This window comes from Amphibalanus amphitrite, unplaced genomic scaffold (genome assembly GCF_019059575.1).
Source record: "Amphibalanus amphitrite isolate SeventyFive unplaced genomic scaffold, NRLGWU_Aamphi_draft 000359F_arrow, whole genome shotgun sequence".
Lineage (NCBI taxonomy): Eukaryota > Metazoa > Arthropoda > Thecostraca > Balanomorpha > Balanidae > Amphibalanus > Amphibalanus amphitrite.
In genome coordinates this window covers 548813-573911 of record NW_024881853.1, presented here as the reverse complement: position 1 = coordinate 573911, position 25099 = coordinate 548813, and the positions used below count along the sequence as shown (strand labels likewise).

Below are 25099 nucleotides of genomic sequence, written 5' to 3'. Positions count from 1 at the left end.
TTTATATAAAAAAAAATGTTTGCAAAGGAAGGACAAAAATATTTTTAACCATTCAGCAGTAAATTTGAAGCTCAAATGCTTTTTAGAAATATTTCTTTGTGTAGTAGACATTGAAGTCTTTTTGCGAAAAATAGAAATCACAATGGATAATTTTGGTTGTCATGGCAACCACAGCAGACAACAACAAATACCTAGCGGCGTCGGCGGCTGACATCCTTCGCGTTGTTTGGGTTGGTTTGGGTGTATTGTGTAATTTGCTCACCACGTTCCATCTGCCCTGGGTAAGCTTTATATTTATAAAAGGGCTAAGTAAATGAATACCGGTTATCGAAGGCAGGCAACCCGGCTCTGGTTCAGGTTTTGCCGGAATATATTGATATTGATACGGGTACCCCGTACCTACCAGCTTCGGACAAATCACAAACTTTCGTTACGACTTACGATATTCTCGTATATCTTATGCTATCATAACATGTTGTTGTCATGCTGATTGATGGTCCTTTTTTAGTTTATCCTTTTCCTCTCTAAACCTGTACGAGTGATCGATGCGGCGGGTTCCGGAGCTGACTGCTCGCTTTACTCTAAAACTAAAGCGTCCGAGTCCGAAGTGAAAGGCTAGAGTCTAGGAAAGTTGAGTAGTGCACCATAACTCAATATCAATGTCTGCAATTGCCAATTGGCACCCTGCGGCTCACGCAACAGCCCGGAGTCCGGGCTGGACTTTCCTAATCTCGCACCGTCTCAAAGTCTTAGACTCCCGCCCGGTCCACGACTCCACCTTTGCGCCCCTGAGCAAACCCTGCCCCCCAATCTTGACTACCTGCGTAACCAGCCTGATGATCGTTTCGTTGCTCCATCCCCTTGTTCCAATTTGTTCCGCTGATGACCGGGAATGTCGAAAGGTTAACCCTCGCCGGACCTATTGGTTTTCTACATACGCGCCGGCCGAGGGGGGGGGGGGCGGGTACGACCCCCCCTCGCCGTTTCGCCCCTGGTGGAGCTAGCGCGTCGCGGAAAAAACGAGCGTGTGCGCCGTTACGAGACGCAGAGATTGGTACCCGATTTTAAGGTCCTAGGTCAACCGGTGACCTCTGAGGTCAGGTCAAGTGCCCCAGGGTACGGTTCAGTTTTTGGTGAATATGTTCGCAAAAAACGGCCGCAGAGCGCCGATTTTGGCAGCATCGTGTTCGCCTCGCTCAGGCGCGTCGAATGATATACTTTTTGTCCGGGTCAGGTCAACTTGGGGTGTTGACCTCAGGTCAAGGTCAGGTCAGCACCCCCAGGTCACGAAGTTGGTCGAAAGAGGTCATGTCGCATATCATTCGATTCGGCAGGCCTTCCTGAGTCCATTGGTGCCTTTTTCGACTCGCTAGCTCAACTTGATCAAGAGTTATTGACGAAAAACTAATTTGACCTTGATGACGTCATAAATGACGTCACGCAAGGTCAACATTGCAAAAGTGACGCATCTAACCTTGCAAGGAGTGCATCAAATCACGATTCTGTGTGCTTGAGATAGTTGGAGATCGTTCCCGGCGCCAGAATAGCAGTTTGAATTTTTCCCCATTGACTTATAATGGTGAGGTCACGAAAATGACCTGACCTCATATGACCTTTAGGAAAAATCCGAGATATACAAGTTGTGGGACTCATAATGGATACTAGATCCTGCAAGTTTCATTTCCCTGTGACATCTCCTCTGGCAGTGAGGGCGTTGCGAAGTTGCGACATCTGAAGACCGTGCAGAGGTTCACTTATGACGTCATAGGTCAGTGACCTGACCTGACCCAAAAATGCGGTTGGTGTCAAAAGATCCGGCTTGGATCAAAGGTCAGGTATGTCAAGTTTCAGCTCTCTATCGCCAGCGTGTTCGGAGCAATCGCGAAAAAACCCTATGGGGGGGGGGGCGGCACCCGCCCCCCCCCCTCGGCCGGCGAGGGTTAATTGAAGCGGTGATATACCATCCTATCCTAATGATCCATCGATAGAACACCAAGGCGTCAAGTGTGCTAAACCAAGATTCGACGAAATCACTGCGTATCGTTGGCTGACAAAAGTGGGGTTACTTTCATGTAGGACGCCGGTGTTGTGTTGGTTCGGTTCGCCCTGTGTTAGCCATTCGCAGATGTATCGCTTGATGCCATTGATCCAATGTGTTCGATACTGGCGTTGTTGACAGGCACTGTAGGAGCCGCAACAATGATGGACAACGACGACCTCTACTCGGGCTATGACTACAGCTCGGCCATGGACTTCTCGGCTATGGACGACGACATTCACTTTCAGCAAGCAATTAAAAACTCAATGACAAGAAGACCGATGGTAAACAACCGAAACATCGCATGCGTCGTTTATAAATCCAAGGAGCAGAGCACATGATTGGGCACTTCGTTCCCGATATGAATCATTCATAGTGACAATACCGTCTTTGGATGTTCATGTTTCAACAGCATTAGGTACTCATGGTTTTGGAAATGCATGGGCCATTTGGAGCTATGCGATTGATTTCCTGTAGCATGGCCGTTAAGTTGACGGCGTTGCGTATTAGGATTGCAAAATAAACGTTGAACACAGGAACAGTAATCAGAATGAGGCACTTTCAGATAATTGTTTTTGGTGTTCTCACATGAATGATAACTCCGATGTTTTGATTGAACTTTCTGTCATTACAAGCACTGACTTAGCAAATAAGGGACACCCAATGAAACGTTTTAAACAGCATAAATAATTCAAATAGGCTGTAATGTCTCCTTTGCTGTTATAACAGTAATAAAGGATATTGTATACCTTTAGATGCTGACTGTTCTAATGATTGATGCCGTTCTATCCTGGATGTTTTCAGGAATGCCATTGCCAGGAATGTGCATTTGTCTTTATCTCAGTGTTGATCGATCATTGTTGACTCTAAATGCTCGTATTTATCAGCATCGATAGTCGCAAAAGGCGGAAACTGTCGGAAGCCTATACCTTTGTTCCAGTAAAGTGAATTGCCGATTCCACCTGTTTTGGTGAGCGCCTATATAGTTCTCCAGTATGTGCGGGGGTTTCCGACAGTGGCCGTCCGGTCCGACTCTGTGCCGGTGTCGGGCTGACCGCGCCCGTGCCGCCTGTACCGCCCGTGCCGCCTGTACCGCCCGTGCCGCCCGTACCGCCTGTACCGCCGTCACTGATCGGTGCCTGCTCCGCGGCCCACCACTGTGCTACTATAGACCCAGAGTCGTCTGCTAACCGGGATGGGCGGCTCGAGGCCGGCCACGCGCGGCCAGCCGCGCACCGGCCTGCTGCGCAGCGCCGCGCCCAGCACTGCATCCGTAAGTGAGAGGCAGTCCCCCGCCCTTACCGCTGCTTCCAGCACCACTTCCCGCACCGCCTCACCCAGCACCGCCCCAGCAGCGCCTCCGTATGTGGTCCACCTCCCCCGTACCGCCGCGCCCAGCACCGTCCCGGACAACCGCGCCCAGCGCCGCCTCCGTAAGTGGGCGGCGGCGCCCTGTAACTCTCTCCAGCACCGTCCCATCTCACTGCACGGAGGAGATAGTGCTCGTGTTGGAGCCAGACAGTCTCAACTCCCAACCGTTGTCTACACACACTCCGGTATCATAGCTTGCTCAATGTGTGCTTTGTTCCTTCTATTCGTACGCACTTTTAACCCTATTAGTGGCAGGCTCCTGGCTACCCCATATTAGTGGCAGGGGGGGGGGGGCTGTTTACGACCCCCCCCTTGTTATCTCGAGATCTAACCGGCTGATTTTCAAAATTCAAACGGCATTCGATTTGGCTCAACGAGATCTACATTTCTAAAAAAAAAAAAAAAATTAAAAAATGTCAATAGGGGGGTAGAGGGGGGTAAAAACGGGCAAATTGCAGATACATTTTAGACTGTTTATCACGGCCAGGTTTCTGAACCAATCTTAACGCAACTTTTGCCGATCGATAGAGAATGGACCAGGAATTCACATGGATCCTAAAAATATGCATTTTCAAAAATCATAGGCGGATACAGATCATTGAGATTGGGGGTACACAAAAAGTATAGTAAATAAGGTTTTTGTTGGTACTGTTTCTATAAAGGGTAGCAATGGTCTTGTTATGTTCCAATTTTCTTATGAGAGAACGACTAAAATTGTATTGGTCATGCATAGGCGGTGTCAGGGCACCTATGTTGGGAGGTAAAAATAACCCCCCCTTTTTGGACGCCTGGATCCGCCTATTATAGCAAAAACGTGTCAAAAGAGGATGCACAATAACTTTGTATATGTTATCACATGATACCTTTCATTCACTGTTCGTAAAACTGGCGCAGCATCGTGATCTTTGCCCAAATGACTCGCTTCACGAATAGGACCCCCCAATTCCCAGTGCTCTGGAGCCGCCCCTGGTAAAGTTATGAACTTGAAATTTTCAGGGAATATGCCCAATTTAGTTTTAGGAAAAGTCAGAAAATTTCAGCATCGTAGCTTCAGCGGTTTCGGAGATATTCCCGAAAAACCTGAGGGGTGGATAAAAACAACCCCCCTGTCACTAATAGGGTTAACTGTCTTCATAATTGTTTGATGGTGCCTCACTCTATTTGTATTTTATGTAATTGACGGAACGCATAGTAATTTTATCTCGCGCAAAAACTCGCTGATGGAAAATTTGATGTGCAGATTTGGAGAGAATAAAGACAGTCGGTTTTTGGAGAAAGTTAACCGTCTTTTATATTCTATTTATATTTTATATTACAAGCTATTTCGGCATTTTTTCCTTGTATATACGGGTGGTAAAATGGCTCCAAAGAAACGTAAAGCTAACGATGACGAGTATATCGATGCGATCGATGATTATTCCGGCAAGGAAGACGTCGTACGGTGGCTGAACCGAACTGAAATACTGTGCGAGCTGCAGGGCAGTGATATTATGAGGATCCTGCCTCTGAAGTTGAAAGGTGATGCATTCACTGTTTATGCACAGTTGCCAGCGAGAGATCGAACGTCGTACGAGTCGGTGAAGGACGCACTGCAGTCTGCGTTTGCGCCAGATCCCCTTATGGCGTATGAAGAGTTTGTGGCTAGGAAGCTCAGACCAGGTGAAGCAGTGGATGTTTTCCTGGCAGACCTCCGGCGACTGTCCACACTTTTTGGAGGTGTTTCAGATCGGACCCTTCTGTGCTCTTTTATCTCTGGTCTTCCACTATACGTGCGTGAAGCAATCGGCGCCAGCTATCGAGTGCAGGACCTGAGCATCGAGAGCGCCTTGAGCAGTGCCCGACGGGCCGTGAAGAATGACCCGGCGCTGGCAGCCGCGGCGGCAGGAGAGCGCCTCACGCGGGCACAGAGAAACAATCACGAAACGACGGCTGAGCCATCTAGAGCTGCGAGACGTGTGACAAGACGGTGCTGGGTGTGCGGCGAACCCAACCATTTGGCGTCTCGGTGCCCCGTCCGTTCGGGAAACGGCGTGGGAGATGGTGTGTCAGCGCCGGCGTCATCTCCCGCGCAGTGACGGGTGGCGCTCTGCCGGTCGTAGACCTGACTGTTGACGGGCACAGGTGCCGAGCTCTGGTGGATTCTGGCTGCACAGAGAACCTGGTTTACAAGTCTGTGTGTGAGGCGTGGCGGCCTCAGAGAACAGCGGTAACGTCGATGAGTGGAGACCCGTTTTTCTCCAGTGGGGTTGGAACTGTGCAGCTGAGAACGTGTTCCGGGCAGTCGGCGAATGTTTCTGCACTGAAAAAAACTTACTCCCCATTTTCTAATTTTAGAATGCCAAAAAGCACTCCTGCAATCGAATAATTTTATGACCTGGCATAAGCGCCTAAAATGGGGAGTTTTGGGGAATAAAACCAGCGTATAGAATATATTTAGTATCCGAACGCTTATATTATTCGTGCTAGGGAGTAATTTTATGACGGAGGATAAAAGTATGCTATCTTTGGGTAAAATTACACCAGATGATAATTTTATTAACTTAATACTAAAATTACTCCCATTCGGGGAATAATATTGCCATGCCAAAAAGCACTCCTTTTTTCGATAATTTTACCCCGGAGTAACTCCCCGGTAAAATCAATCCCCGGTGTAAAAGTACCACCCCTGATAATGCGGGGTGATGTGATAATATTATGACCAAGTGTAAAATAAGGAATGCATTTAAACAATGTATTGAAGCACCAACAATTGATTAACGAATGGTACCTGAGCATCAGCAGGTACATCTTAATTTGGACGCACTTCCAGTGATGGCGAATTGCGGCCGACAGGGACGTAATTTTGCTTCCTAGTTGAGAAGCGGCGTCTCAACTGGGAGGCAAAACTTCGTCTCTGCCGGCCGCAATGCGAAATCACTGGAAGGACGTTCAAGGTCACAACTCACAAGGGCGTTATGGTTAACACTGAGGCTAACGAATAACATCTGCGCACAGAACCACCGCCACGGATGGCAGATAAAACGAGCGTGTATGGTTAACACTGAGGCTAACGAATAACATCTCGCACAGAACCACCGCCACGGATGGCAGATAAAACGAGCGTGTATGGTTAACACTGAGGCTAACGAATAACATCTGCGCACAGAACCACCGCCACGGATGGCAGATAAAACGAGCGTGTATGTTTAACACTGAGGCTAACGAATAACATCTGCGCACAGAACCACCGCCATGGATGGCAGATAAAACGAGCGTGTACGGTTAACCCTCGCCCTGGCAGGGCATTTTTCATAACACGGCCTGGCAGGGGGAGGGGTTGATGCGACCCCCCCTCGCGATTGGCTCCTATGGCACCTAGAAACACCAAATTTGGTAGGTAGGTGGGCCTCCTAGAGTTCTCGCCCCTGTGCAAATTTGGTTGCTCTAGGTCAATATTTAGGGGGGTTTTGGGGGGTATAAATGTAAAAATTTCGCGAAAAACAGGTCAAAAGTTTTTCGCTTATAACTTTTGATCTAATTAAGATAGAGCAAAAAGAAAAGCGCCAGTGAACTCAGCACGTCAAGGCGCGTCGAATGATATACTTTTTAGCCTGCTTAAGTGTACTTAAAGTTTTTCTTAAATTTTAAGTAAACTTAAATTTATACATTAAGTTCAAGTTAACCAAATTGCATCATATCGCATATCATTCGATTCGGCTGATCACCAGGAACACAATGATACTATTTTTTAAGCTCTAGAGTCATTATGTGCCAAGTTATTGGCAAAAACGTCATTTGACCTCAGTTGACCTCATTTGACCTGACCCAAGGATAAGTACACCAAACAAAGAAGTACCAAGTGACCTGCTGTTAAGTACTGTGGTTTCAAAGCACAAAAGTGATAGAACGAAGCGGATATCTCCAGTATTTTCCGAATTTAGTATTTTCCCATAGGCTTAACATTACGACGTAATGACCTCTAACTGACCTCAGGTCAGTGACCTCAAAAAACCCGAACTATATGTTATACAACTCGGTGAACTTAGCACATCCTGAAAGTTTGAAGGAAATCAGTGCAAAACTGTGAGTTGGACAGGTGCAAAAAGAAAATTGAAATTTGACTATGACCTTGTACCGGTTTTTCTGACCTGGTGACCTGACCCAAGGTCACTCGGACCTGGAATTTTCAGGTCATATGTAGAAAGGTTGCCCCATAGGCTGTGCCAAATTTGGCGGCGCTGCGCGCCGCCGTTTTTACGCTATCTTCGAAAAACCTTAGGGGGGGTCGCATCGACCCCCCCTGTTAGGGCGAGGGCTAACACTGAGGCTAACGAATAACATCTGCGCACAGAACCACCGCCACGGATGGCATATAAAACGAGCGTGATCTGGGCTATGAAAGACGTACTGAGACTCATTGGCGTACTGAGACCGCCGCAGCTGAATTAGTCATAATACAGAGGCTCCAGTAGTGTGAGCCACACGTTGCGAGTCACTTGAGCCACAGGTGAGCCACAAGTCACGAGTCACTTGAACCACAGGTGAGCCACAGGTCGCCAGTCATTCGAAGTGGGCATCTCCGATGCTGGTTCTACACTACCTGGGTAACCTCCCATGCACCTTCTGTGATAAGTCAGATAGGTTTACTTTTTTACATCGAATCCCACACTCCGGTAAAGAATCTCGAACAGGGCCCTGCAGGGCCCCGTGAACTTTGTGTAGAAGACAGCGTGGGCGGCCGTCATTAGGGCCACGGTCTCCAACCTGGTGGCCGGCAGTTGGCAGACCACCACACCGTCCACCGATAGTTCCTCACCTGCCTGACGAACCCCGTTTCTCGGATCCGCCAAGGTGCCAATGGTTGTTCCACAACCATAGGCAAGTAGAGCTAGCAGCTCGTCGTCTGCCGTGAAAAAGAATATTGCAGTCAGTTGGCATCAATGCATATCGTACAAATAAACGTAAAGGAAACCTAGGAGAGAAACAAGGAACCGCGTTCGTACAGTAGCTGGCTATGCCATCTACAGTATCTGGAGACGATTCTTCGCTTCTTCCTGATTTCTTTTCACTCTCAAAATCGTAGTACGATGCGTAGTACGTTTGCGTAGTGCGATACACTTTTACAACTAAACGTGGTGCATAATTACAAAATAATTATACGTCGTTAAAATATTTCAGTGAAATAAGAAATTAGTACCCGATGTTCCGCTGTCATGGTTAAGTATGGAGTGCAAGTAGGTATCAAACTGCATGTAACTGTGGTATATTTGGAGACAATAAAGACAACCATGAATGGAGACAGCCTGAATGGAGACAACCATGACTTTTCAATATCACTAGAGTTAAACAACACTTTTTGACTAATAGCAAAACCAGCGACGATTGGCTGTCCAAAGGTGAGGTACCTACAACATGCTGTCCCGCCCGTCGTTAAAGTGCCACCTTTTTACGGTTTTCGGTTTAAAACGGTTTTCAGTAGACCTGACCCACCTATGACCTACCCTGAAGTTCGTTTCCCGAAATTCGTCCTAGTTTTCGAGATATCCGCATTCGAATTTCACATTGATGCCATCACAAAAAGTGTGGGAGATGGGATTTTAACATGGTAATGTTACATTCCCATATTCCACACATTTGTGATGACTTTAATCTGAAGTCCAATCGCGGATATCTTGAAAACTAGGCCGAATTTCGGGAAACAGACTTCAGGGTAGGTCATAGGTGGGTTAGGTCTAGTGAAAACCGTTTGGTGAAAAAAAGGTGGCAGTCTTCCTTTAAGCCAAAAAAAAAATCATCAAGAAAATAAACAGTTGTCCTGCCCTCTGCTATTAATGTATTATGCCATTGGGATATGTGAAACGTCATTTCTCCATCGTGCAGGAAGAAGCATGCGTGGGAAATACCTTCCTACACTTGGCCTTGGCTAATGTTTTGGCCTGACCTCGTATTTATCGAAAATACCTCAGGCCTAACTTTACATTCGCTAAAAAAATCAGTCAGATCTAAACATTATTCCAGCCCAGGCCAGGAATATATTGTCTACGATGATCGGCTCGAGCCCAGTTATATAGAAGAAGAGTATCCCCCCCCCCCCGGCACGATGTGTTGCTAGCGGAACACCTCATCCGAAAAGGTGTGCTTGTGCCCGTTCAAAACTCACCGTCTTTGTCGGCCGACTCCACGTTTATCGTCGTCTGGGCATACGAGTACTTCTTCGCGGTATGTCTGATTTTGTGCAGGACATGCTCCTTCACGTCCTCCTCGAGCCCCATGATCATTCCCAAGTCAGTCCACACCTGGAAACATCGCAAAATCACATTAATGAATGGAATTAACATCAAGCAGCATCAAGTGAACATTATATCATTGTGGAAGGTCAGGACAGGTAAGGTCAGGTCAGGTCAGACAAGGGAGCCCAGTTCTGACTCTCGGGCGGGCGCAGACTCAGGGCCGACTGCAGCGCGTGGGGTAACCGGTCAGATGACCCCGCGGGCGGCGACGGCGGCGACGGCAGGAGGCAGAAAGTTGCGCTATCATGCCATACCTAGGTATTTGGAGCATTTCCATACAGTGTCCCTGAGTGAGATGCTTATATTGGTACTTACACTGTGAGTTGCATGGTTTAACCCTCGCCCATGTAGGGGGGGGGTTGGTGCAACCCCCCCCCTGAGGTTTTTCGGAAATAGTGCAAAAACGGCGGCGCGCAGCGCCGCCAAATTTTGGGTACCTTATGGGGCAAACCTTGCGCATCTTTTGATAAAAAAAAATTGACCGGGTCATGTCAGGTCACGGAGTTATGACGTCACAAAGGGAACAGCCTCCGGCCGGATTTTCACAAACTGAGTGCCAACGCCCGAGGTTTCCTGCCAGTGGTACGGACATCGGTGGATGGATCGTGATGAAACTTCCTATGCATGTTGGGGCAAGTATTGGCTATCATATGGTATAAGAAACTTGACCGGGTCAGGTCAGGTCACGGAGCTATGACGTCACAAGAGGAACAGCGTCCGGTACTATTTTTGAAAAGCGCCCGAACCACTATTTTGCTAATTCTTGTCACCTCAATGGGAATATGCAGCAATATTAGCTTCTATAGGGAGCAAATGGACCTCCCAAATCCAAAAATACAATCAGATTTCAAAAATTTAAATTTTGATTTTTCGAATTTCTGCCGCCGACTGTGACCTTGCCGACTTCCGGCGCTCCCAACGCGCCATTTTTAGAGCTAGGGAAACGAAATACATACCAAACGATAGAGAATTGATCAAGGAACACATTAGTGAAGGTTTCAAGTCGATATCTCCCATCGTTTTGCCGCAATCGCCGCGGAAAGTTGAAAAAAGTCTATTTTTTCCGAAAATTTGACCTTTGACCGGTCAAAAGTAGGTCAAATGTTGACCTAGGACCAAAAAATATACCACCAATCGCGAGATCTCGGCGAGAGCAATCCGTTGGTCTTTTCCGCTAAGCTCTACGACGCTCCGTTTTCAAACGCCAAGGGGGGGGTCGCACCAACCCCCCCCCCCTGCATGGGCGAAGGTGGCAGATCGCCGTTTACGGGCGAGGGTTAAAAAATATCACAAAATCTATAACTATTAGCTCTACATAACAATCTTGATCACAACTTGACCTAAATCAGGGTAACTGACATGGCTGTTTCCCCTGGTTTCAATGGCCTTGAGCATGTCATGGGTGACAATTTGTCTTCCAGAATTTCATCATCGCGGAAATCTTCGTCCGCAAATCTATGTCAACGCATTTCTTGGATTGTATGGTCATACTACGGATTACTGTAAAGTCATACTAACAAAACACAAAGTATACAGTAATTTCAGCTTACCTTCGAGGACTGGGACGCTTGCTCGGTTCTCTGACAGAAGGCCTTGGTTCTGACGACTTGAGCACAATGGCGGTCGCGAATTGTTGTTGAGTGGCCTCTGCCACACCAGACACTACCTACCCAGGGACACGCTAGTCACGCTCGTGCAGGCTTTGGCTGTGTCAACGATTCGGTACGCCATCAGTGTTTACGGTGTCTGCGGTGTCACGCAGACCAGTAGGCTTCAGAGGCTGTTGAACTTCGGCGCTCGCGTTGTCTCGGGTCGCCGAAAGTTCGATCATATAAGTGACGTCATGAGAGAACTGCGATGGCTCTCAGCTGAGAACTTGTGGCGATTTCAATCAGTCATGCTGCTGAAGAAGATGCTCGCCACGGGACAGCCCGAGGTTCTGCGTGCTAGTATAGCGTGTCGAGGGAGCGTGCATGGCCGCGGCACTCGACAAGCCGATCATCTGGACACGCCTATGATCCGAACGGAGGCCGGCCGCCGTCGATTTCTGTATAGCGCTGTGACCATGTATAACAGCCTCCCAGCAGCACTCCGCGAGCTAGGCCTGCACAGATTTAAGAAGGAGTACCGGGCGATGCTGCTGAGGGAACAGTATGGCGATGACTAGTTCTCCCTGTTTAAGAAGAACACTGCATGATGAGGTATATTTTTACACGCTGTATGGTCGTATATTGTTTGTCTGTCCTGAATGATGTGCATACGATTCCCAATTCCGTGATTATTGGACACGACTGCCAAGAACAGCCATTGTATGATGGAAAGGACAGTCACGATGTGAAATAAATAAATAAATAAATGAATGGTCGCGAACTGCAGAGACATTCCGAAAATATTATTCTTGGAATACCTAATACTGTGCTGGACGAATAGATTAATCACTTTTAGATTAGTTATGTCACAACGGAATAGGATTATCAAGAAAGTGATACAATATTGCTTGAAATACGCTCCCGAATACTCCCGAAGAATAATGTTAGTAATGCTACCACATAATATTACTCCATGGTTATAAAATTATTGTCCGGACATGATAGTTTTATCACAAAGGACGTAATTTTTACACCTACATGAGAATAGTTTTATTCTGTCGCGTCAATTTATCAGCCGTAATGGAGTATAAAAATTACCCTAAATACTCCACAGCGGTTTATTTTTATGCAGTTTTGATAAAAGTACTCTAGCTGTCAATTTTATTACCATCTAATGGGAGTTCAGCACAAATATATTCCAATGACCTTGTTTATCACTGTGAAATAAGCTAAAATTACCCCATGCCTCTTTGAGACTGATATAAATTTATAACCCGAAAGAATAAAAAGGACACGTGATAAAATTAGAAGATAAAATTAGCACTTGCTAAAACACAAAAGAGATGATTATAGTAACAGGTTTAAGAATAACTTTCAAAAACGCCCTTAATGCAATGCAGAGAGTAAGAATACGCTACAAAACATAATCATTATATGCCATTGGTGCGTGATTATTCGCCAAACTGGAGTGGAAAAACTCCAAAAATAACTCTCTAGGTGTAAGTTTTTTTCAGTGTGTGCTGGTTCTTGATGACAAACCGATGGGTGTCGAGATGGTACTCGGAGTGCCCGCCATCTCGGCTCTGGGTGGCGTGATGATTGCATCCCCCTCTGATGTCAAGTTCTGTGGGAAGCCGACTACGCCGCCCACTCCACCAGGCCTTGAAGATGAATTGGTGGTGGACACGCCCGATTTCTCAGTACGGTTTGATGCCGACCAACGAGCGTGGACGATGTCGTGGAAGTGGGAAGATGGAGCTGAGCCAGCCAGTCTATCCAGCAGTGTGCCTGAGTATGCCATGTCAGCAGAAGCCAGGCAGGAATTTGAAGCCGAACTTCAGACTTGGATAGACAATGGATGGCTAATTCCATACGATCAGTCCGTCTATGGCCCTCCCCGTGGACTGTTGCCGCTGATGGCTGTGGAGCAGGGCAGTAAGTGCAAGGTGCGACCCTGTCTGGACTACCGTCAGTTGAACAGCCACGTACACTCGAGGGCAGATTGATGTTCCACCACTCCCTACCCATCGGGCTCCCATGGCTTAGCACTGGCTGCTGCCAGTGTTGCCTACCCTCAGCACTGGTCAGCACTGCCTGCCAGTGCCAGTGCTGCCAGTGCTGCCACTGGCAGCAGCCAGTGCTGAGCCATGGGAGCCCGATAGGATAGGGAGTGGTGGAACATCATTCTGCCCCCGAGTGTACCTGCGCACACAGCAGAGGCCGACGTCTGCACAGACACGCTGCGGAGGTGGCGCCGCCACGGTAAGAATCTCGCCGTGGTGGATTTGAAGCGAGCTTACCTGCAGATTCGCACAGACCAGCGCCTTTGGCCATTTCAGACCGTGATTGTCGGCGGACGGCGTTATGCGTTGACGAGGGTCGGGTTCGGATTGAACGTGGCCCCGCTGCTGATGAAGAAGGTGGTGCAAGCGGTTCTCAGCCAAGACGCCGATGCGGAGCGCGCCACAATACCGTATGTGGACGACCTGTGTGTCGATGAGGACATTGTTACGGCCGATCGTGTAGTGGAGCACTTCTCTAAGTACGGCCTGGAGTGCAAGCCTCCAGAGAGAGTCCAGGACGGAGCACGGCTGCTGGGCCTGCGGGTTGGTGTCGCAGGAGACGGTGATCTCCACTGGACTCGGGATAACGCAGTCGGTGCCCCTCCTGACGTCATGACACGCCGCGCTGTGTTCTCCTGGTGCGGACGTCTGGTGGCGCACATGCCAGTGTGCGGCTGGCTGAGGCCGGCAGCGGCCTGGCTGAAACGTCGAGTCAATGCTGTGACTCACCACTGGGACGATGTTACCGACGATCCAGAGCTGCGCGAGCAGATGATGTACGTGGCTGAGCGGATGGTGAATGATGATCCAGCGCGAGGTCACTGGCACGTCAGTGGAGACAGTGCTGTCGTGTGGACGGACGCCTCCTCTGTGGCGGCGGGAATCGCCCTGGAGACGCAAGATGGAAACATCATCGAAGACGGATGCTGGCTTCGAAAGGATGAGACGACTCACATAAATATGGCAGAGCTCGATGCCGCCCTGCGAGGCATCAATCTAGCTATCGCCTGGGGCATGCGAGTCATCGAGCTGAAAACGGACTCGGCCACTGTTCATCGCTGGCTCGACGATGCATTAAGTAGCCGAGCACGTCTCCGCACTAAGGCCCACGGGGAAATGCTGATACGGCGCCGAGTCGACATAGTCAAGCAGTTGGTGGCCGAATTCAACCTGCATCTGACAGTGACTCTGGTGAAGTCGGCGGACAACAAAGCGGACTGCCTCAGCCGGGTTCCCGCTCAGTGGCTGCGCGGTCCACTGAACGGAGAGTCCGCTGGGACGTGTGGTGCTGCGGTGAATGCTGAGTGCACCAGCGGTGATGAAGATAGCTCCAGCACGAGCGGTGATGGCGGCGATGGCGTCGGGGCAGATGGGACCGAGGACGAAGAAAGAGGACGGCGAGCAGCGGTTCGCGAGGTGCACACCCGCGCAGGCCATCCTGGAGTACGGAGAACGCTGTTCTTCGCTCGGCGCGAGATTTCTCCGAACATTACGAGGAGTGAGGCGCGTGCTGTCGTGTCCCACTGTGACGCATGCAGGTCTATCGACCCAGCACCAGTTAAGTGGAAGCCTGGGAAGCTGGAGGTGAACGAGTCCTGGACTAGGCTGGCGATTGACGTTACGCACCACCAGCGCAGTCTGTACCTGTCGGTGGTCGACTGCGGTCCTTCGAGGTTCAGTTTGTGGAGATTGCTTCGAAGGGCAGATTCAGCGCACGTCATTGAAGAGCTGCATCGAATTTTCAATGAACGTGGAGCTCCAGAAGAGATCCTGGCGGATAATGATACCGCCTTTCGCAGTCGGGCGTTTGCAGTGTTCGCGGCAAAGTGGAAAATTCGGCTGAGGTTCCGCGCCGTCTACCGCCCAAGTGGAAATGGTGTGGTAGAGAGGAATCATCGGACCGTGAAGGTCATAGCCGCAAGAACAGGGTGCACCGTTGGCGATGCCGTGCATCTTTACAACGTAACACCTCAGGACGGACAGAGCTCGGCTACGACACCAGCCGGACAGATCTACCGGTACCCGGTCAGGGACAGCGTGAGGACAGACACTGGCACTGGTGGTGATCCATCGGACGGCAGCGGTCCGGAGGGCACGGACAGCGCCTACACTGTCGGGGACGCCGTGTGGGTCCGACAGCCTGGATCACGCTGTGGTGATAGGTCGCAGCCGGGTGTTGTTACCAGGGTGCCGTCACTTCATATTGTGGAAGTGGACGGGACCCCATGGCACGTTGGTGATGTTCGGCACCGCAGTGAGAGTGACCCTTGAAGGTCAGGGGGTGGTGTTTGATGGTGCCTCACTCTATTTGTATTTTATGTAATTGACGGAACGCATAGTAATTTTATCTCGCGCAAAAACACGCTGATGGAAAATTTGATGTGCAGATTTGGAGAGAATAAAGACAGTCGGTTTTTGGAGAAAGTTAACCGTCTTTTATATTCTATTTATATTTTATGTTACAATAATTAAGCGCTCTTGTTTTTAAATGCGCGTCTTTAGTCGTATTGTCCTGCCATTGTGCCATTTTGGGGAGTTTGCACGGGCTGCTCTTTTTCATAACACACGGCTGCATGTCACGTAGGTAAATGATGTGCATGCTAGCTTCTGAACATATCTAATGCATGCGCATTGCGCGTGGACATATTTTTAGAGGGCGGGCCTGTTTTCAGAAAACTGTTAGCTTTGACTGAACTCACTTGAAACACAAAAAAGGAGCGTGAGCTTCATTTCTTAGTTCATACCAGTGCACGTATGTCTGTGTGACGCTTCCGCTTCCGCTGCAGTTCCGCGGCGGGATGCCGCCGATGACGGGCCGCCCGCTCACCGGGATGACGTCCGGAGACGAGAACCGGCCGATGACGGCCGTCAAGGGTGTGGGCTACTCGTCTGCCGGCGGTCGCCAGTCGGGCTTCGAGCGTGGCCGGTCCGGCCTGGAGCCGCACTCCTCCCAGACGTGAGTGTGCCGCGGGTGGCAGGGTGGTGTCTGAGGGATGCGGGATCGGGTGGGACGCACTGACCGCGGTGTGTTGGCCGGCGGAGCTGCCGTCCGGGACGGTGCAGCGGGCACTGGTATCGTGTTGTCGTCGGCCGTTTGTACCGTGCTGCCGGTACACTGACTGTCTCCGCCGTGTCTCTGCTCGGACCTCCCGGAGCTCACCCGGTTCTGTGTTTCAGACTGGAGGACACGTCCAACCAGTAAGGGGCTCGGCCTGCCGTGTGCTCCCGCTACGCATAATGTAGCCTCCTGTCTAAATCGCTCTTCGTGGTCTCCTATTTTGTTTGGGCTCTGATAAACGCATGTGCTATAACTAGTACTTGCCTTCCCTGGTTGAATGCTAAACAGCTCTGAACTGGTGACTCTGGTCCATCATCCCATCCAGTACTGTGCTTATGGGAACGCCATATGCCCTGACCTTTCCCAATCCTGCTGCTATTCCAATCCTCCCGCGCTGGTCGTTTCGACGCTGAGCCGTTTGGGTCGTTCTGACGCTGGGCCGGTCGGGCTAGCCGCGGCACGCTGCACAGCCGTTGCAGTGGCGTGGAGTGGCGCACCTACACTGCACCGCCAGTGGGGGCGCCGCCGCTTCCATCAGATTTGGCTGAACTATATGTGTATATAGTGTTTGTGGGTGATTGTTTGGCTGGGCACGCTGCTTGGTTTTCCCACACCACCGCTGGTCATTGTGTCAATAATCAGAGACAGAAGTGCTGACGGCGGCAGACTCATGGACGTGGAACAGCCAGGTGTTCGGAGCAGAATTCTGTGTTTGGACCACGGGATGCTGTAAGCTCTACTCGCTACGCCTCGCCGAGCGCCAGCTGCCATCCCGCTGCTCAGACCGGAGCTGCTGCGCTTGGGTCGCGGTCTGTGACGGCCTGTCGTGTCAGCGCCCCCGACTGACGACCGTGTTCCCAGACCGGAGGAGCGGGTGCGTCAGCTGGAGGCGCGTGTCATGGCACTGGTCGAGGAGTCCTGTCTGGCTAGCTGCCGGAACGAGGATAAACTGGCGCTGGACCGCGCCAAGGAGGCGTCGGCCAAGGAGCGCACCCTGATCAGACACCGCGAGCAGGCCGGCCTCATCGACTCGCACAACCTCGAGCTGACCTTCGTGGTGAGTCGCCGCCGGGCGGGTGTGAGCCATCCTGGGATGGGTCTGTGGCAGGCAGATGGGGGGGGGGGGGGGGGGGGGTCGGGTCGCTAGGGATCTGAAGCTTGTGTCTTGTATGTGGTGGACGCAGCTGCTAACCGTTCACTTCACGTCCGATGGAGTAGAGGTGAGACTGAAGGCTGCTGGCCCTGACTCATAATGCTCACTGAGTTGCGAACTTCACATTTTCGACCGTCTACTCACTTCACTGTTCGTCCAGGTGCTGACGAACCTGGCTCACCAGTACGCCAAAAACGAGCTGTACACCGAGGCGCTCAACACCTACCAGGTCATCACCAAAAACAAAAACTTCAACAACGCCGGCCGCCTGAAGGTCAACATGGGCAACATCTACTACAAGATGGGCCAGTTCCCCAAGGCGCTGAAGTTCTACCGGATGGCGCTCGACCAGATCCCCAGCGGACAGAGCTCCACTAAGTATGACGATCGCTGTGCACTGGTATTGTTACAGATTTGGTCCTGCACGAAATTCAGGCATATGTCACATACGATTGCGAGCAACATTGTTTATTTATTTATTTTTGAAATCCGGGAACTTTCTTTCAAACTCTCGTTATCGAATACCTCTAATTCGTTTACTTGTTTAATGCTCTATTTAGGATGTGTCATAAAACGCGTTTCACAATTTCTGATTGCAGGATCAAGATAATGCACAACATCGGCATTCTGTTCGTGAAGATGGGCCACTTTCCGGACGCCATCACCAGCTTCGAGTTCTGCATGCACGAGAAGCCGTCCTTCCGTATCGGTAGGTCCGGTCTGGTGCCGCCTGGCGGAGAACATATCCGGCTTGTTGAGAGAGTGTCGTGTCGTGCTGTTGTGTCAGTACTGTCGATCCCGGTAACTCCTGTGTTCGCGTTTCGGCAGGTCTGCACCTGGTGGTGTGCTACCACGCCATGGGTGACCGCGCCAAGCAGAAGGAGGCCTTCCAGAAGCTGCTGCAGGTGCCGTTCGACATGGAGAACGAGGACAAGTACAAGGACCTCGAGGTGCGTCAGATTCGCCGCTCGGGTCGGGACTCTTGTGGCACTACACATGTGCTATACAGTATACACGTATATAACACATGCCTGATTGTCAGGGTTTAATATCTGGATACTAACCTCATGTTCACCTTCTCCCCAGCCGCTTCTTCAGCGCTCCTTCGGGTGCTCCTTCCTAATTCATCCTGCGTCCTGCCACAGTCCTGTCTGTCTCCTCAGTCAGTCGATGAAGATCGGATGCCGGTCTGACCGCAGAGGTGAGGTTACGGCCATACGGCCTTAGACAACATGACATTGCGCCCTGGTGGTTACGTTTCGGTCGAGTTTGCTCTCACCATCCGTGTATTGATTTGCCGGCCGCAGATGCTGTGACTGTGCCGCCCGGGGATGGGAGCAGTTCACCACTCCATCGGTTCCCCCGTCCGCCCTGCCCTACCGCAGGAGGAGGCTGAGAAGGACCCGCAGACCTCGCTCGTGCTGGAGGTCATCAAAAACGACCCGATGCGTAAGCTGGAGCGTCGCCTTCGCAACGAGGCGGAGCAGTGCATCCTGACAGCGGCCAAGCTGATCTCGTCGGCCGCCGGAGAGGACAGCGCACAGCTGACTGAGGCCTACGACTGGTAAATACAGCGACCAGGAGTACTGTACGTCCTTTCTGACTTCTGATGCCACAGTCATGATCTGGGTAATAGAGATAACGCTGCTGATGGACCCTTGTGTCTGACTCAGGTCTCCCCCCTTTCCTCCCTATGTCAGGTGTGTGGACACGCTGAAGAACTCACAGCACTCGGAGCTGGCCAACGACCTGGAGATCAACAAGGCGGTGATGTACCTGCGGCAGCGCGACTTCCGCGCCGCCATCGACACGCTCAAAGTGTTCGACAAGGTGGACACCAAGGTGGCCTCGCACGCCTCCACCAACCTGGCCTTCCTCTTCTTCCTGGTGAGACGCACTGCCTCTGCCGAGTATTTGATCATTAACTTTACAGCAAGCATTCATGGTCGTTGCTTTATCTTGCTCTTCTGTACCTAAATTCATTTCTGAATTGACCTTATCTTATTCCGTCGGAGTAACGGTGGAATCCATACTTCAAGTCGACATCACGGCATTGCCAGCCACCGGGTTCTGTGCGCTCTCATTACTGACGTCTCATCCATCGTCCCTCAGCGGAAGGAGTACGAGGAGGCTGAGAAGTACGCCGAGCGGGCGCGGGACGCCGACGGCTACAACGCCCCGGCTCTGGTCAACCTGGGCAACTGCTGCTTCCAGCGCGGCGACCTGGAGAAGGCCAAAGAGTACTACATCTGCGCGCTGGACAACGACGCCTCCTGCGTGCAGGCGCTCTACAATCTCGGTACGGGCAGGGCGAACGTGACAGGCCAGAACGTTGGTGCTGCGTTGGAGGATAAAGGCATGCCCGGGACTAAGTTGCCTGAAGATAGTTGGTTAGCTTGTTCTATTACGAGTGTTAGCTGTGTCTGCTTTGTGTGCTTGGAATCTTAGACATAAGGCGTGGTCTTTGTTATGCCAACCGCCAACCGGTGTAACCACTAACGAGTTCGTACTCCGTCCCGGTCCGCCGCTTTGCAGGTCTCACCAACAAGAACATGCGTCTGTACGCGGACGCCAAGGACTCGTTTGTGAAGCTGCACACGATCGTGCGCTCGCACCCTCAGATAATCTACCAGATCGCCAACTGTTCGGAGCTGATGGGCGACATCGACCAGGCCACTGAGTGGTGAGCGGCCGCCCGTGGCCTGCGGGGTATAATGAGGACTAGGTCTCCGCCACCGTTGTCAGGGACTGAAGATTATTAGGCTGGTTGTAGTGATTAGTAGCGTAATAAGCGAGCGGATCACTGATTGTTATTCACTGTCACTGTCACAGCACTCATAGGCCACTGTCTGCCTGTGAATACACTTACAACGTATTGTTAGTTTTATAATTAGCTGTGCGCAGATGCTTCCGATGAAGGGCAGTCTTCTGTCTCTTTAGCCGGCGTATGGTAACGTTGATTCATGTGTCCGCTGGTGTGCCGTTTTCTGAACGCCAGTTTCCGCTTTCGACAGGTATATCCAGATGCTAAGTTTGGTGCCGTCGGACCCGGATACCCTGTTCCACCTGGGCGGACTGCTGGACAGCGAGGGCGACAAGCAGGCCGCTTACCAGTACTACTTTGACGTGAGTCCGAGACAGCACACGCTGCCTCCCCCTTCTGTGTAACATCTGAGTGGGGCTGACTCCGCCGGGTCTGTGCCTGTGTTCATCAGTGAGTACAGCTGCAGGAACACTAGGCGCCAACAGTGTGTGAGACTGTGGGTGTCCTACGGACATCGTCCATGACTGTGGCCCAGTTGCCGTCGTTGACCGGCGGCTCCCCCTACCTCGCTGCCCGCAGTCGTCCCGGTTCTACCCGGCCAACCTGGAGGTGATCGACTGGCTGGGCTCCTACTTCATCGAGCACCAGGTCTCCGAGAAGGCCATCCTCTACTTTGAGCGCGCCACACTGATCCAACCGGCAGAGGTGCGCTGGCACCTTATCATCGCCTCGTGCTACCGGCGCGCCGGGAACTACCAGCGAGCGCTAGCCAAGTACAAGGAGATCCACGTCAAGTTCCCGGACAACATTGAGTGTGAGTACGGCACTGTTGGTTTGGCGTGCTTGTCGGATGGTCAGGGGCTTAGTTTTGTTTGAGCTATGGAGAACGCCTTCAACTATGTATATAAATGGTACATCTGATCATTAAATAGCTGACCCAGTCAGGTGAACTTCACTGGGAACAATGTAAAACATGAGTAAATCGCCCGCAGCTGCTGCTGAGAAGAATGCCAGCTGAATTACTGTCTTCCCTGACAGGTCTGAAGTTCCTGGTGCGTATCTGTACCGATCTCGGCCTGAAGGAGGCCGCCGACTACGCTGTGGAACTGAAACGCGCTGAAAAGTACAAGGAAATGCGGGACGAGCGGCTGAAATCTGGGAGGCCTAGCAGTAAGTGTTCACCAGACAGAGTGTACCGTTTGGATTGCACCCAAATATTGAGGAAGAACATCAACAAATTCATAAAGTAGACAATTAACTTAGAACATGAAATGCTTACTTGCTCCGCTGTAATAATTACGAAGTGTCAATCGCGACATTCGCCAATAGTCCTGTGCCTGATCGTCTGTCCCTGTGGCGCAGCCTCGTACCGGTCCGGCCTGCACGGCTCTCGGGACAACTCGGCGGCCAGTCGGCGCTCTGACGACCGTCCCGGCTCGATGGCCCGCCCTCCGGGCACAGCTGGCGAGCGGGCCAGCCTGTCGCCGGCCTCTCCGCAGCCGGCGCCGACCGCCGCCGCCACCCCGACACCGAGCGGCCCGAGAGAGATCGGTAAGACTGCGGGGCTACCAGTAGGGTTGGGACTGGGGAGAGTAGTCTGCACGAGATGACAGCTGATAGCGCTAGGAGAAGGCTGAACTTGGTATGGTCAGATGAGTGGTGGGTGGTGTGAGTTAATTAGGACGACGTGTGGTTTTCAGTTGGATTCCATTGGCTACATTTTGTTGATTGATTGACAAGTGTCACCGTGGTAGGTTGCAGTCTCTCGCTGCTGCTGAGTTCCAGCCAGAGGAGACTCTGGTTTGTGTTAAGCAGATCAGTGTTGAGTGCTCCCAGTGTGACTCGTGTTGGGAGGGTGCGTGCTCGCTTGCGTGTCTTTACCCCGCCGTGGACTGTGGCCACTCCTTTCCAGACCGGTGTACTCTGCGGTCCCTGGTATACATACAACTGTGTGTATGTGTGCCGGCTCCCGCCCGCCGTACTCTGCAGCCGGTCCCGTGTGTGAGCGGGTGACCGCGGGCTGACGGGCGGGCGGCGCTCCCTGCAGATGCCAGCTACTCGGACCCCATCGGGGACCCAATGGCGCAGCGGCCGCGCACCGCCGCCTTCCGGCCCGCCGCCGAGGACGACCTCTTTGACGATGAGCTGGGAGACGACCTCCTGCCCGAGTAGACTCCGAGCCGAGTCCCCTCCCGCTCCCCGGCCAGCGCTGGGACTGACTCTGACCCCTACACCGTGCCCGTGCCCACCCCTGTCATGTCCCTGACGCAGTTGGTGGACATGAGTCCGAACCTGCTCCTCGATTCTGTCATATAAGCAGCAGCCCAACCAGCTTTCCGTAACGGTCAGCCGTTGCAGCGCACAATAGCCACAGGTCACTATCACCAGTCACCACAGACCACAGCGCCGCCCGCTGCTGAACAGGAATCACCACGTCCGGGAGCCTGCCTGCCGTGTGTTCCGAGGCAGTTGCCGTGTCGCGTGGTGTGCTCTGGTCTGGTCCTCACAGTCTGGTCCTCACGGTCCTCACTCACCGCCAGCTCTGCACGAGCGGCGGACCGCGCTCTGCCCCCTGCTGGCCTGTCCGTAACGGTACTGAGGAGCGACTGTCGCCTGGGAGTGGTGCATGACGATTTGGTGCTGCACCGTTTTGGTGACCGCTCTGTTTGGTGCCTCACCGTTTTGGTGACCGCTGTAATTGGTGCCGCACCGTTTTGGTGACTGCTCTGTTTGGTGCCGCCCAGTTTGTCCAGGTTTGTCCCCACACAGTGTGACTGTCGTGCTGTACTGTACAGGGATCGCCGGCACTGCACGGCGCCCTCCCAGACCACAGCAGCTGCACGCTCCGGGCCGTGGCGTGCTGTGACCGAGTGTCCCGCTCACGTGTGCTCCCGTTCTTAACCCCTGCACCCCCGACCTGAGCTGAGCTGACCGGCCGGCTCCCCTCCTCGTGTCAGACACGTGGTACGACGACCCGCTGGGCCCGCTGGAGCAGCGGATGACCCACTACTCACAGCGGGCGGCTGAGGACGACTGGGACGACGAGCTCGGCGACGACCTGCTGCCCGAGTGAGCAGACCGGCCCGACGTCTGACGGCGGGAGGCGGAAACTGAGACTGGCCGGCCGGCCGCCAGGGTAGGGTCGAGGGCAGGCCGGTGTGGGCCGGAACGGTAGCGCTGCAAGTCATTTACTGCTGTGATTATTTTTTATAAGTCTCTACAAGTTGTACTAAACCAATTTTCATTCGTTGAATACGTGAAGTATTAACTTCTTTTTTTCGGTTCAGTTTTAATGAAATGTTTATTTTGTTACGTCATCTTTTTTACATTCCGTTGTTTCATGTATCGCATTTTTCATTGCATACCAACATTTGTGATATTTTATATACCTATGTTGTCTGATCCTTGGACGCTATGTATATGTAAGTGTAAATGCCTGCACTGAGTGTGCCAGCTGATGTTACTAAGATGAGTTACTGTCCCTCGTGTGATGTGTAGAAATGTACGTACTTAAGCAGACTCCTGACTGCATTCTGGCCGCCGGGGTCAAGAGATATCCTACAGTTTTCACAAACATCGGATAAAGTCGACTTATCCTACCCCGGATGTAAGATAATCCGCGAAGGTACATGGAAGACAATATCATATATGTAAAGTGCACGAAAATATTGATCTGCTATTGCATAGTACGATTAGTACGACTACATAACACTGCACGGGTGTATTTATGTTTTATGTAGTCACGATATGTAACCTTATGTAACGATGAAATGTTAGGTTCACTCTATGGATGTAACTTTGCTGCAGTGTTGTTCCTTTTCTGTCGGTCGTCTTCTTGCTCGATGTCCTCATTTGACGGCACACTGATAAAAGCTGTCCATTTCACCGCTCCGATGCATATGTTTGTTACCTAATATATTTTATTTCGATCGCAACGTCCATGTTTGTGAGTCACGTAATACATTTTATTTCGATCAGGGCCCTGTTCAGAAATCTGCCACCGTGCCAATTAACGATCCCCAACTGCGTGCCATATCCTGGGCGCCATCGGCCCATCCGTTCTTGTGCTATGAGAATGGCCTCTGCGCGGTGTTCGTACGGTAGGAACATAACTGCGAAATTTCGAGGCGCCGTAGGGTGCCCGACGGTAGGCCAGGTTTCAGCGCAGTCGGCCCAGTAATTGCCCAGCTATTATAACAAGAACGGACTTGACACCACGTCATTTTACACGTGTCGCGAGCTGTGGTGACTACCTTCTTGCATCGAGAGAAGCACGATGATTGGTAGGAAAAATGAAGTTGCCTTACCATGAGACTGTTAGTCAGTCGGCCCAGCGGTTTTTGAAATTACAGGCCGGGCCGGGCCACTCATGAGATTTTGTTTCAGTTTTATTGAGAAGCTTTGCGTCCGATCGAAGTAGGCCTGGTGGAGGTTAGAATGCAGTCCATAGATGCCGTTAGAAGTTTACGCCTAAAGGTATGCTGCGCCGCAACGCTGGTAGGTTCTTGGACGGCTCATAGGTGACGCTAGTGGTCTACGCCTGAAGGTATGCTGTGCCGCAACGCTGGTAGTGAGTTGGACGGCTCATAGATGGCGTTAGGAGTATTCGCCTGAAAGCATACTGCACCGCAATGCTGTTAGAGCCTTCAACAGCTCATAGATGGCGCTAGTAAACACTCCTGAAGGTATGCTGTGCCGCAGCGATAGTGACTGGGAGGTTTCATAGATGGCGTTAGTAGTTGACGCCTGAAGATATACTGTGCCGCAATTTTAGCATTGACGGACGGCTCATAG

The 25099-nt window shown here is 51.5% G+C and overlaps 1 protein-coding gene and 1 long non-coding RNA gene across 3 annotated transcripts; one reads left to right on the top strand and one right to left on the bottom strand.

Moving 5' to 3' along the window:
- The first annotated feature begins 184 nt into the window (after positions 1-184).
- LOC122389469 (intraflagellar transport protein 88 homolog) lies at positions 185-24279 on the top strand. 2 transcript variants are annotated; one of them, XM_043381571.1, is made up of 17 exons: positions 185-281; positions 2180-2322; positions 3210-3311; positions 16117-16286; positions 17250-17445; positions 17702-17919; positions 18141-18250; positions 18370-18491; positions 18927-19105; positions 19242-19428; positions 19654-19840; positions 20077-20224; positions 20556-20667; positions 20885-21119; positions 21344-21475; positions 21668-21856; positions 23263-24279. In XM_043381571.1, the coding sequence occupies exons 2-17, from the start codon at positions 2200-2202 to the stop codon at positions 23376-23378; spliced, it is 2526 nt and encodes an 841-aa protein (XP_043237506.1). In that variant the 5' UTR covers positions 185-281; positions 2180-2199; the 3' UTR covers positions 23379-24279. The 2 variants fall into 2 exon arrangements, with proteins under 2 accessions (XP_043237506.1, XP_043237505.1); XM_043381570.1 differs by lacking the exon at positions 185-281 and having other exon boundaries at positions 1963-2322.
- Positions 8021-11308, bottom strand: LOC122389470. The gene is made up of 3 exons (XR_006257978.1): positions 11229-11308; positions 9549-9684; positions 8021-8291 (listed from the first exon to the last, which is right to left on the bottom strand). It is a non-coding gene; the product is annotated as an uncharacterized LOC122389470 (long non-coding RNA).
- Positions 24280-25099: the final 820 nt, after the last annotated feature.